The sequence below is a fragment of the Lissotriton vulgaris genome, chromosome 8 (genome assembly GCF_964263255.1).
Source record: "Lissotriton vulgaris chromosome 8, aLisVul1.2, whole genome shotgun sequence".
Lineage (NCBI taxonomy): Eukaryota > Metazoa > Chordata > Amphibia > Caudata > Salamandridae > Lissotriton > Lissotriton vulgaris.
The window spans coordinates 603,956,144-603,970,356 of record NC_141696.1 but is presented as its reverse complement, the minus strand read 5'-3'; the positions used below and the strand labels follow the sequence as shown (position 1 = coordinate 603,970,356).

Genomic DNA, 14,213 nt, shown 5'->3' with positions numbered 1-14,213 from the left:
CTCTGAGATGTCCAGAGCGGAGCGGAGAATAAACGCTGCAAGCTCCCGGCCATCCAATGCATGATGCCATAAGTCCACCTGACCAGACTCCAGGGACGCTGCAGATCCCAGAGACTCAGACGAGTCCCACAAATAGGAAGAGGCCCTAGCCAGCACACACAAGGTGTTAAGGGCCCGCAGGGCAGCGCTGGTCGATGCGAACATGTTGCGACCCCAAGAGTCCAGCCAGCGGGCCTCTCGGGACGGCGGATTCAAAAGTGGCGGCAGGGAGGGAAAAGCAGCCCGCAAAAGGGGGCTGGTGGGTGAGGGGTGAAGGGAAAGACACGCCAGGTCACGCGGCGCCGGGAGGTGCCGGTGCAGAAGATGCTGAGGCAACGGGTCCCCTGAAGCAGGACGCCTCCAAGCCCCCGTCAAGGAAGAAAGGAGCGAACCTTCAAAGGGAAGTAAGATTTCCCTCCCATCAGCTCCCTGGTGGAAGACCTTCAATAGATGGTCTGCCTGAAAATAAGCCATCGGGTCGCCCATGCGGAGAATGCTCAAAAGCTGTGGACACCGCGTGAGCGAAGGCCGCACCCACCGCCATAGGGCCCCACGGTGGAGAAAGCAGCTCATCCGTGGGCGACGGCTGGAAACTAAGGCGGCCGTCCCCGAGGCCAAGCGGGACGGGCAAGAGCCAGACATGGAAGTCAGAAGGAGCCGAAGAATGATGTGCCTGCCGCTCCTCCGACGAACACCTCTGCCTCAGGAAGGGCGGGGAGAAGCCCTTCGATGCCGGTGAAAAAGACACCACGCGGTATCCAGTCTCTGGGGAGGACGACACCAATATACAGCCAGCCTCCGGAGAAGAAGGAGCGTCTTAAGACGAATCCGCGGTATGACCCCTGCGCGGAACCGTAGGGTCCGCTGCCTAAGGCAGGACGTCGGCACCATCTGACGTCACAGGACAAGGCTCCTCCAAATGACCCCGTACCAGAGAACGGAGTGGTACTGGAGCCGAACCGGCTCCGGGCGGCGCCGTTACGACGCCGACCCAGCCACCTGTGTTGGGGGAACGAGACGGGCCTGGGGAGTGACACGAAGCCCTCCACCAGCTGCGGCCCAGAATGTGGCGGAAATCGCTCGGCAACCCATGTGGCGGTGCCATGGATGATTCGACCTCCGACGATGCAGCCGCCTGTGGGGAGGGACGAGAGGGGCCAGGAGAGGGACGAGGAGTCCTCACCCAGTCTGACCTGGAGCGGGATGAGGAGGGTCCTCCGACTTCTGTGGCTCCGCACAGTCCAGCTGCTGTCGGCGCCGTAGAGGCGTCACCTTGGCCTTAGACAGGACCACCCTGTCAAAGGACCGAGAGGGGCTCGGGGATGCGACCAGATCCCCAGCGACCTCCTGCGACACCACAGGGACTCCCGTGGGAGCTTGCAGTGAGGCAGAGACGCCGTGGTCTGATGGAGGTGTCCCGGAGGAGCCGCACCCCAACAGCACCACATCCTCCAAGCCTGGATCCGAACCAGTTGGGGCCGGAGCCACCGGCGTTGCCGCGAAGGGCCCTGCGCAAGGAAAGGGATCCCCCTACACCCCAAGGGGCGAAGGAGGAAAAGACACCAGCGAGGCCTGCAAAGCCACAGCGTATGTCTCCATTTGGACACTCGATGCCCCAACACCGTTAATGGTGGATAGGGCGACACGCGGGGCAACATCACCCGCGGAGAGTCCACGGGCCCAGCAGGCCGGAAACCAGCCCCCGGGGACAAACTGCGACACTTCCCCACCGGGGAGCGGCACTCAGGTGACATTGGAGGAGGGTGAAGACGACAACCACGGCCGTATCTGAAGCAGTCTGCTGAAGCAGACCGAGGGGAGGACGTCGACCTGGAGAGACGCACGGGAGAAGTTTCATCCGGCGCTCCCGCCACGACTTCGGCTTCAACTGTTGGCACGCCGCCCAGTTAGTGGTGCTGTGATCCTCCCCCAAACACCACATACAAATGAGGAGGGTCTGTCGTCGGCATAAGACGCCCACAAAACGTGCAAGTTTTGAAGACCGAAGGCATTCGCACATTGTTCCACCAAAAATAAATGGAAGAAAAAGGGGCCCTAAACAGGCCTGTAGCAAGGACCAGATCCGCGTTGCACGAGGAAAAGGGAAAAACTGACGTAGGCGAGAAGCAACATGGAAGGTGGGGGAGGAGAAGCAATATGGAGGGTAGGGGTAGAGAAGCAACACAGGAGTGTGCTAGAAGTAGCTTGGATGGAAGCTAACAGACAAGATCATGTGGAGCTGGGGGGAAGCAAACTGACAAAACAGCATGGATCTCGGTGGAAGCACACACGCGAGAAAGCAACACAGGGGAATGGGGAGATGCACACAATGGCAAGCGTGTAACAGTGGGATGGTGGGGAGAGTAACTCGAGCGCAGCAGAGAAGAAGATTAAACAAGGGAGTTAGCAGGAAAACACATGCACTCTCATAAAGTGCTTAAACTATAAGAAAAAAGTATAAACTGAGAAGTAAGAAGTAGAAGGACACACATAGTAGGCCCCTGTTACAGAGGGAGGAGAAACGCAAAAAGAGGAAGGAAAACACACACATAATGGATAAGAAGCAAGCAAATTAAGGTAACAATTAAAGCAACCAATGGCAGTCAATGCACGGTCTCTAAGCACACTGAAAGCTAACAATACGTCTTGCGTACGAGCTGTCTAGTAGGCAACACCTTAAAAAATATATTTTTTAAAGCAGCAGAGAAAAATATTGTTTTACAGGCATCAGTATTTTACGTGCACCCACCAGCTAAAATATTGAGTAAAAAACAGAAATAAACTATGGTCCTGATATAAAGTTTGGTGGATGAGTTACTCCCATCACAAATGTGACGGATATCCTGTTAGTCATATTACAAATGCCATAAACATAATGGACTTATAATGTGCCAGACGGGGGTATCCGTCACATTTGTGACAGAAAAACCTGGTCTGCCAAACTCTAAAACAGGCCCTATGAGTCAGTCTGTTAAACTGGCTAGGAGAATTTCAAGTGATTTTAGATCTGCAGCACAACACCTGAGTTTTTGTTACATTGCCCAACTGGTCCCAACACCACCTTAGCATCATTCTAGTGCTTTGCACAAAAACGTTCCCGGAACCTTTATTTGCACGGCTGCATTCGAAAACTGAAATCAAATGCCTCCAACTTCTCCAACAAGTCGATCGCAAGCCACAGGTAGCTCATAGTTACTTCACAGTAACTGAAAGCCTTAAATTCATTTTTAAATGCGCACAGGGTCACATTTTCCTTTTAAATTTAAGGAAAGGCTGTATTTATTTTACATTATTATCATCAGGCTGAAGATGTCAGGGCCTGATCATGAGCAGTGCTCAGTCAGATTTATGGTCCAAGCTGGGGCACAGAGGTGCAAAGGTGAAGCACTGAGGTACCTAACTCTTAAATAAAAGTACTTGTAACTCAATATTGGAGCGTGAGAACAAAATGATGTTTCTGAATGTTTTTAAATGGGAGAAAAATTAAACTGAAAAGATACCTTAATAATTAAGTTAACTCTTCATTGTAATTCTCTCCCATTTCAAAGTGTTGTATTTACAAAAAGTTGGCATCTTGCTACCAGTGGCCAGCAGAAGCTGTGCCATATTTATAAGTCAAAAATACAGTAATATAAAAGTAATGTAAAACTCTAGAAAGACAATGGAGGAAGAACTATGCGATTGACACCAAACTGGCCTATAAAAAGGCCATAAGGGATTACAATTATCTCTGCAAAACAGCTTGAAATGAATATGTTTCTTCTACAATTTCTCAAGCTCTGAACTGTTCTAAGAACCTGTTCAAGGTGGTCAAAGAACAATCTGGTTCAGAAAGTCAGACTACCCCTCTTACCCTCAATGAAATGCAATGTGAGGATCCTGCCTACCTTTTTGTGAGCAAAGTGGAAAAATTATATTCGGCACAGGCTGGCGTCAATCTGTCTAATATCTTACATCTGGCCAACACCTCTCCCAATGCAGCCAGTGATACATTGACGGAGAATTGTAGGAATACTAAATCCATTAAAAAACTGGAAGCATGGTCTCTCCTGGAAATGAGATAATTTAATCAGCTACTGGCTAGCTTAAAATCTGGCTCTCCATTCGATTTACTCCCTATTTCTGTGCTGAAGCAGCTTGAGTCTCCTTCACTTATGCGGACTATGGGACTCCTCAATGCCTCCTTACAGGAGGGAATAGCCCCACCAGAATGGAAACATGCCATGGTTCTCCTCCTCTCAAAGAAGGCCAACGCTGACCCTTCACAGCCTGCCAACTTCCGACCGACCTCACTGCTTTTTGCCTTTTCTGAAATTCTTTAAAAACATGTAAATTCCCAGTTATCCTCCTTTGTTGAGTCCCAGAACTTCCTACACACTTCTCAATCAGGTTTTAGAGTGGGGTTTTCAACTGATACAACTCTTTTAGGAGTCAGTGAAATGCTACAACACTGACTGGACACTGGTGACATGGGGTCCCTTATTTTACTTGACCTGAGCGCTGCATTCAACACAGTGTCACACACTGTGTTGCTTAAAGCTTTACAATCCTTGAGTATTGAGGGCCTAGCGCTCCAATGGCTTAACTCCTTTCTCACTAACCATAAGTTTCAGGTTTTTTCCTCCACAGCCAGCTTTAAGCCCCACTTATCCCCATATGGAGTGTCCCTGGGCTCTGTACTGAGCCCTCTGTTGTTTAATGTTTATGTTCGCCCGATGGCAGATGTTGCTGAAGAGGCAGGGCTGTCTATATTCTCCTACGCTCAGATAATCTTTTCCCTCTCTGCAGGGAAGGAATTTGAATCATCGACTCTCCAGGCTGGTTTGAGGAAGATGGCGTCTTGGATGCAAGATAATTTACTCAAATTTAATGGAGAAAAAACAGAAGTTCTGATCTTAGGGGAAAAAACAAGATCTTTGGGGTCCCCAGCAATGGCCATTGGAAATGGGTGTTTTACCCCAGCCTGTTTATCAAGTGTGTAACCTAGGCTTTTATCATCGACGATCAGTTATCAATGAAACATCAGGTCACGAAGGTGGCCTCAACCTGTTTTACCATTCTTAAATGGGTAAATAAAATTCCTTGCAAGCTACCCTTCTCTACTCAGAGAACAGTAGTCCAGGCTCTTGTTACATCTAGGCTGGACTACGGCAATGTCCTATATCTGGGTTCAAAAAAAGATGTGACACAAAGATTGCAGGTGGTGCAAAACACGGCTGCCAGACTGCTCCGCCAGGTTCCTAAGACTGCCTCTATCTCAGGCTTTCTTCACGACCTTCACTGGCTAAAGGTGGAGATTCGTATCAAATTCAAAGCCTTGAGCTACATGTTCAAATTCAAAACTGGTTTAGCCCCTCAATATCTGCAATCCTTAGTTCAACCCTGTATACCTTCACGCTTCCGCCGTTCCACTACTCAGTTTAAATTCACTGTTCCCTGAATCAGATTGATGCGCTTGCGCGGTCTATCCTTTGCTTACCTAGGACCCTCCCTGTGGAATTCTCTTCCCATTTCACTATGAAAAGAAACAGTTTATGGGAATTTTTGCAGATGTCTGAAAAATTGGCTGTTCAACGTCTTTGCTCCTCCGTTCTTTCCTTACCAGGCTGGTGCTGAGAAATCCCATGGGGTAGCTGTGAGCCTTACAAATTTAAATAACATAACATAACATAATAGTTTTTAAATGGAATAAATTGAAAGTGAAGCAAAATACTTCGATTAAAGCCAATTACGTTTTAATGTTTCATGAAGCATGTTTCTTCACTTTAAATGTCTCCTACTTAAACAGCTGGCTGTATTTGTTGGCTATAAATACAGCAATGTGTCAACAGGCCACTGGAAGCAAGATGCCTCCGGTTTGTAAATGTGAAACTTGGAAATGTGAGAACATTTAAATTAGGGGTTTTATGGAATCCATATAAACATTAAGTTAACTCTTCAGTGTAATTTTCTCACATTTCAAAGTGTCATCTTTCCAGACAGCAGGCATATTTCCAAGTGGCTGGTAGACACGGTGTCATATGTATCAGTGAAAAATACAGCCTTATTTTAAGTTGGTGAAATTTAAAGTTCAGAAAAATGTTCCATATTAGAACTTTTTTGCAAAACATATTTCTGCACTTTAAATTTCCCCTATAATTAATTGTTTGTTTGTGCTATATATGTAAAAGTGGCATATATGGCAAAGGTTATGTCCTATGCTACAAGTACATACAACACAGGTTCTCAGTCACCCATACACATATAACTCATTCATACGCACACATTAATACATCCCCAAGGACCACACTCTCACTGACAAACATTGCAGTACTGTCATCATGGCCCCAGTCAAAGTATTTTGTTCAAACCAAAGTATCTGGCTCTGTGGAACGTAGGCTTAAAGTCAATGAAGCTGGGCATGGGGATTCTTGGTAAGAAAGCTGTGAATGGCTTGGCCTTCAGAGGCTCACAATGATTTTCACTGATCAGAAGTAGCTTTTACTACAGAAAAGGTTGGAGACTCCTGGCCTACACTGACACAAATTTAGAGGATAACATGAAAATGTCCAAGACAAAAGTAACGTAGGCGCTAAAAACTAGAGTGAACATTTCATTGTAGTCACAATAGGAAAAGGTAGTAATGTAACATTTTGATCTAAGTGAACTTTCTTCAACCTACATGCCAAAGAAAAAAAGGTGCTAAAGCAATTGATTACAGTTAGTACAATGATTAAAGGCAACATGAAACAAGCAGTTAGTTTTGTTAGGAAAACACCTCCAAATTTCAGCTGTATTAAAGAAACTTGGAATGTTGTTATGACCTTAAGCATCGGTAACACCAACGGTCCGAGAAAGAATTTCAACTGATCGAACCCTTTAAATTTTCTTTTAATGTATGGTTTCCTAGATGAGTATGCTAGCTGGAGGAGAAAGGGTTTACCTGCAGATGCTTTGTATATTGCCTATGTGTATTTACTCCTCAACGAAGCTGAAGATTCTCAGAAAATTCCAGACGATTAAAGATTAGGACCTTACATCCAAACAAACTACAAGACAGGAATCTAATCATTACATTATGGCTGTATGAGATGGCGCTCGAAATTTGGTTGGAAGGGTATGGCGTGTCTTATAGCTAATATTGTTCCAATAACCTATCCAAAAAAAGGGAGGAGCACTCAGGTTAAAAAGGAACTGTGAGAACAGAATTTTAAGAAATACATTGGACAATACAAGTTGGCTCAACCACGTGACGTGAGGGATCTTGCCAGAAGATGGTGAAAAGCAAGGTCTCATCGCAGACCTGCAGGTTTCATTATGAGAGAGCCACAGTAAAGTATGGTAATCGTTGAGGCACAATATTGTGAACTAAGGATGGCTAGCAAAATGTAAAAAAATGGCTGTCTAACTGGAATCAGTCTCCTTAGACGTTTAAACGGGACAGAAAATTGCTCTGTTGTACTGGACCTTAAGATGGCTTGGTTTCTCTTTCTTTTGAACACTGTAAAGTAATTACGCAAAGGAAAATTATGTCTGTTTATTTGTTAGCAAGACAAGGAGCAACACTCTACCTTCAACAGCTAGTTAACGTAAAGGGCAGAAGGTCTACAACTGTAGCAGTATCAGAAAATACAGGCCCATTAACAACGCCCACACTAGAGAGTGTAAAACAGAGGTGAAAGCTTCAACTGGCTCATTTATAAATACCTATATTGTATTCCATCCATGTAGGCAGGCACAGGTTTGAACTCCATATTTAATCAAATGCTATTGTTACAGTTCGAGTGGTGTATAGAAGCAGAAAGTGAAAAGAAAATGAGGTCGCTAATGTATCAAGGGGATAAATGACAGCTAGTAACTAAAACATGATGTATGATATGTTAGGCATTCCAATAAAAGACAATGAGCTCTAAGCCTGGTATTTGTAACTGAGATTTTCAGATGTTAAGACATTAGAGTTGTAGACGAAGGGTCACTTTATTACTGTGCGAGAGAGAAGGCAGATAGAAAGAAAAGACGTCTGTCGATTGTTCATCAACATCTATTCAAGGTCAAATGTGAAAATAAGAATTATTTTAGGTTTCAGGAAGTGAAGGAATGTTTTTCATAAAATCTTTAAGCGATTGCCAGCAGAGTCTGGGCAAGTTAAAGCCATAAAGAGCAATGATGACAAAACATCTGCATGAGGTCAATCAGAGGTCAACATGGGACACGTGAATTTCCGTCTGCTCTATGATTTAAAATTCCCTCATCAATTAGTTCCTTAATTAAAACCATTATTACATATTTCAAAGTAGAGAAGGCATCATAATCAGAATGAGTGCATCATATATTGAGGGGCAGGCACAACTTTAACCCTAAAGGTGAAGCAAAGAGGTCTTTTGAAAATGAAAAGTATTAATGGATTAATGTAGTACTTTGAATACAAGTACTAAAATAAATAACTAAATACATGAAGAACAAGGCAATTTTTCACTGACATCAGTCACCTTTCATTTGCTATCAGCGCTTCCAGTTAATTGTCTCTTGGATACAGTCACTACCTTACGAGATTCTGTCCCAACGAATTCCATTTCCTATATGCTGTTTTGTGAATGAACTATGTGCCACTCTACCTGAAACAGTGGACTCCTTATTGAGACATTGTTTTTGCATCTATTATGAAGTGCATTGAATAGATATAGAGTACTAGCCAGCCAGAAATACTCCATACATGTATTGATCAATTATGAATCTTTAATGGATTTGATTATTGATAAAATTGGAGTAAAATTCAATTTAAAACCAAGATATGCTTTAAAAAGTTTTGCAGAAATATTTTTTTATATATTATACCAATTCACAAATTAACAGTGAATACGAAAATTAGACAAGCTAGGACTAAAGTGGAAGGGGTATTAAGGTCCCCAATAAAGATCTGCACATAGTTCGTGTAAAAATACATCTTCATAAAGAAGGCGGCATCTCAAAATGAAGATGTGAAGAAATAACAAAGTAATTTCTGTGAGTGAGCCGAAAAATATTTTCTTTCATGGTAGCTGAGGGCCGTCAGAACAGCAGAGAAGGTGATGCATGAAATGTTAGTATAAGAATGAGTCTCCTTACCTATCCTATATCTATGCCAACGTTTCATTGGTATGAAAAATCTCAACAATCCTGATAAGGATGAGATTTGAGGAAAGCCTAGTCAATGCACTGAAGTCTTTAAAATAAATGAAAGCAGGTCTGATAAATAGGATCGGAAACAAATTTTCTTTAGTAGCCTTGACAGATGAGGCGGCTCTCATATGCACCATTTTCTGTTATTTTTCAGACTGGTATGCTCACATCTTGTAAAACGGGAGGGTGGGTTGGTAGATTCATGAGTGTTTAACAAAGATGCCTTGAATGGTCCACCCAACTTTCAAATCACCCTGTTGGATCTAAGGGGGACATTTGAATACAATAATCTTGCCCCAAAATGCAGTCTGGTTTAAGGATTGAAATCCTGCCACCTTGATAGAGTGGTTTTAGACTTTGTCCCTTAACACCAACAAGTGTCCATTAATTTGTGCACTAAACAGCTTGACAAAGAATACAGAAAACAAAAGGTAATAGTTGCACTATTAAGAGTATGATGAAAGGAATAAGTAAGTCTTCAACTGCCACAACTAAAATTTTAGAAGGTTAGATGAGGAGAAATAAAAGCACAAATGGAAGTTAGAAGTCACTCAGAAGAGGCCAGGCATAGAGAATATTTGAAGATGACTGCAAAATAAAGGCCCATCTAGATTTTAGCAAGCATGAAAATAAGGAGGCCATGTACATCAAGGGGAATGATGCAGTTTCTTTTACTCTTATGGGGTGAGTTTGCTAAATCCAATGAAGAGCATATATTAATCCAATGTGGCATTGTGGTTACTCTGTGAGTCAGAACTGTAGGGGCACATAGAATGTGGTCTCATAATTAAGACATTTTTTGAGGAGAAAATATTAACAACTGTAAATGAATGTGAAACGAGTAAGCTACGAGGTCTCTGTTCATTTGACAATTTTCAGTAAATATATATTATTTTAAAAGTACAATAGAGAAAATATTTGCTCATTATTATTCTTTTTTAAAAAGTGAACACGTTACGCTCAACTAGTGAGTGACATTTGTAAGAAGACATGTTCTACATTAGAAAAGATAGTTCAATACAAATGTGAACTTACAGGAATTATCACCTGAAAATGAACTGGATTTGTACATTTTTAACTGAAAGGAATGTAAATGAAATGGAAAGTATCACATTCTATTGTGTTGTGTGATTTTCTAAAAATAATCTGAATCGTATGGCAATCCAATTTTTCACGGAAGATATTCACTCACATAGAATTGCTTATTCCTGGGCTTTCTGAGTTACTCTATTTTATTAATTATTTAGTGTATATTGTTTGGGCATTTCGAAAAACCATCAGTTGACTAGACATGAAAATCTTCAAAAGAATCTCGGATGATGTTGGTAAACCAATGCTTAGAAGCGATACAATGGTGAGCTTAACTACAGACGAAAGTGCTTGAATCAGGCAGTGCCCCTTAAGTTGGCTTACCGCTCCATATTTGCTTTGTCTGGCCACGGGAGAGTCAATGACATTCTATACATCACATTGAGGCAGAAGGATAGAATACAATGAAAATGTAAGTACATCAAAACAGTCATGGAGCATACGAGTCTTAAGGAACATAAGATAACAAAATCATTCAATAAATAAATATTTGGTACAAAAAACAAACAAAAAACAACACACCAAAAGAAAAAAACAATCCTGGTCTTTAAATAAGGTAATGATGATGGAGAGTTTCTTTCTTAGTTTTTGACTTGTTTTCTAGTAATCAACCAAGCTATCCCTTTGGTCTGTTAGTGTTAAGTAATTTACCAATCAAGGCATGAAGCATGTTCATTTCCTCAAATGTCCTAAAAGCTGCTAGAGTAAACAAAGAAGAATTAACTCCAAGCAGGGAATCCAAGTATAAGGTAAGATTCAGATTTCATTCAGAAGAATTGTCAAATATCTTTACACTTACAAACACTGTTTGACAGATTTCTCCAACCCGATAAAAACGATTTTGAATCTGATCACTTTTAATCCTCTGGACCAAGTCTCGTGTCATTCTATCCAGTGTCTTCCACATTGCTGCCAGCCAAAAATGCCAGTTAGCATTGAAGGAAAATAGTGGGTGTTGCCACTTCACATTTACTCACTATTCGACCAATTTGCACAAAAAAATCCTAAACCACCCTTACACTGGCTTTTGTTGGGCAGAAGTAGGGAGCAGTGGGAATGGGAACATTTTGTCCGGGTTTGTCAAACCATGAAAAAGTTATCAATGAAACAAACAAAACTCTTTTTATATACAAACTAATGGTCTGAATAGAACTACATAGATCATATTGCGGCTCTTTTATTAAATATGCACAAATTTGCGAATATATATATGCATCACTGAACAAAATGTTAAAGGTAAGTTAATATTTTTTATTCAGAAGATACACTACTGTGCACTTAAAATAAAAAAGGAACCTCCTCTAAAACTACAAATGGAGGGATGTTACGGATATCATCTAAAACCTAAATACTGAAATTCATCAGCTATGAATGGTAGGCATCTGCAATCCCCTAATGCATCCCTCATGCCATGAACCATGACGTTATAAATAACATAAGCAGCGATTTTACTTATTGCATCCAATTGTTATATCCAAAATGTCACAAATATTTTTAATCAATTAACTAGTCAAAAAAATGTGTTCACTGAAATGCAGGATATCCATTTCTTGCTTAATGTCTTGTGAAGGTTCATAAGAAACATTTGACTGTTTGCTCCATGTATTTCAAACGATCGCTCATCTCAGGTTTGCACTTGCAAACAGTCAGTAGTCCTTTCATAGAGGAGTGAAGTTCTCTCCTTGGGGTATGCGGGTTAGAAAGGCTGGTCAAATAACGATTGAAGTGCACGTGCCACGGAATAAGATACATTTTTATGTAAGTGGTCTTCTTTGCTAGAAGATTGGGAGCTAATGGATTTTTTGTGGAGTTTGAACGTGCGTCTGAAATGTAATTAGGAGGCCTAATTAGAGAGTGTTTGTGACTATTAATACTCTGCCCATTCTCGTCCACCAAAGGCGGAGTCACAGGAACAGCTTCGAAAAATAGTCAACTAATTAGTGACACCTCCCCCATCTCCAACGGATGCGATTCTCCATGTAAAGGCTTATTGTGTGAAGTTATCCATGATGTTTTTACCCCAGGAAGAATAAGAATGAAACACACTTTAGGGCTTAAGATCACAGTAATCTGCTGAGAAATGGAAAAACATTTTGGAATACAACATTGGGAGCTGCATCTTGCTTCCATTAGGAAAGGAGGCAACTATCACCTTATTGAGGATTCAATCACATTGTAGCAGTCTTCTGTTGATTCTGCATCCTTTTCATAGTTGCTGGGTAGGACAAAGAAAATATCTTTTCAGCAGCATGGTGAGTCTTATCAAAGGTATCTCCAACTCGATGGATGAACCACTAGACCAGGGATAGCCTTACCAGAAAAATGCTATAAAGAATGTAGCAGAACCCTCAAAAGAATTAAGGGAGGAGGAAGTAATAAGGAAGAAGCATAAATTAGGGCCAAAGTGCAAAAGCGTCAACTCCCCAAACTAAGGGCAAGGAAAGACAGGGGAATATAACTCATATAGCATAGGAATAGAGGAAAGGAACAAGTTACTTATATTTGTTAATACCTATAGGGGAGAGGATGTAGCCTTACGGCTACAGTGGCAGACCTCGAAGCTGGGGAACCGGGTTTGAGTCTCGGCAACGACGCTCAACATCCTGTGACTCTGGGCAAATTACTTCATCTCCCCGTGCCTAACAAAAATGAATGTGTCCTTGTGTAACAAAACTAGTGCCCATGTAAAGCGCCCTGATACCCAATGTCTCGGGTCTAGTTTGCGCTTTATAAAACTCAAAAAAAAGAAAAATACCTTATTTGGTAAAGACTAGCTGCAGATTCAAGAGCAGTACCTTTACGTACCAGAAGGTGGCACTGATGGCTCCACAGAGGTGTCATCCACGCTGAAGTTATGTTCATGGTGCCTATATAAGCACCACCCCAGCGTGGTGACAAACGCTTCTTTACAGGATCAGATACGAAAGCAATACTGCTCTGCAGGAGGGTCTGTTAACTGTGCTCAGACTAGAAAGTCCTGGAGGACCGAATAGGCAAAGTGCCTTTCACGATGGACCTGAGCATCAAGGCAGTGATAAAAGCGTACAAGGTTGTCCACTTCGCAGCCTGTCAGATGTCCAGGATGGGGCCTTTTCAAGCCAATGGAGTGGTCCCAGCTTTGGCTCTATTGAAATGAGCTTGCCAGTACTCAGGGTTGCTTCTTGGTCAATGCGAGGCAAATCTCAATACAGAGTATAATCCATCTGGAAATAAATAAAAACACTAATAATGTTATTTGCAAAGCGCATGGTTACTTCTCCTGAAGTGTACCAGTGATAGAAAATGGCTGATGGTTAGTTTCTGCAATGCTTTCCCCTTCTTTGCTCCAGTGACTCCAGCAAAGAGCTGACCATTCACCCAGTGATCTTTGGTGCGATATATGTAGAAAGTCAGTGCTCTTTTCAAGTCCAGGCAATTGAATCCCTCCCCTTCTTGGAGGGGTGAGGAGGAGCAAAGAACGTTGGTAGTGTGATGCTTTGGCTGAGGTGGAAAGGTGTCTCAACCTTCTGCAAAAAAGAGGCACGGGTGCGGAGAACCAGTTTGTGTGGGAAGAAGAACTCGCTGACCCTCTTGGCCGATGGATAGCCACAAAGAAGCCTTCGACTGTCAGAAGTTTTACAGGACAGCTATGTGTGAGTTCACGGAGTGAACACATTAAGTATGTTAAAACCAAATTAAGGTCGTATTGAGGCATAAAGAAAGATTTTTTTTTGGGGGGGGGGGGACACATGTTGAAGTCCTTTCAGAAAACATGTCACAATGGGTGACTTGAACAGGGTAGGTTGCTCTGGTAACTAAAAAAGCAGAGACGGCCTCAAGGTACCCTTTAACTGTGGCCAGAGCAATGCCTCGCCGGGCTAACGACACATCAAACAAAAACAATTTGCACAAAGGTGCAGAAAGAGTTCACATGTTTTTCAATGCACCAAGCCATTAACTAGTCCCAA

General features: G+C 42.6%; 1 protein-coding gene across 6 annotated transcripts in view; it reads right to left on the bottom strand.

Annotated features, from left to right (window-relative positions):
* TBC1D23 (TBC1 domain family member 23) overlaps nt 1-14,213 on the bottom strand; it is a 714,314-nt gene that overhangs the window by 205,436 nt on the left and 494,665 nt on the right. For 3 of the 6 annotated variants that reach the window (XM_086934463.1, XM_086934462.1, XM_086934464.1), the window contains exon 15: nt 10,591-10,635. The exons of the other annotated variants lie outside the window; for them this stretch is intronic. In XM_086934463.1, coding sequence (XP_086790589.1) covers nt 10,591-10,635 — 45 coding nt within the window. The remainder of the gene's footprint in view (nt 1-10,590; nt 10,636-14,213) is intronic. 6 annotated transcript variants of the gene reach the window in all.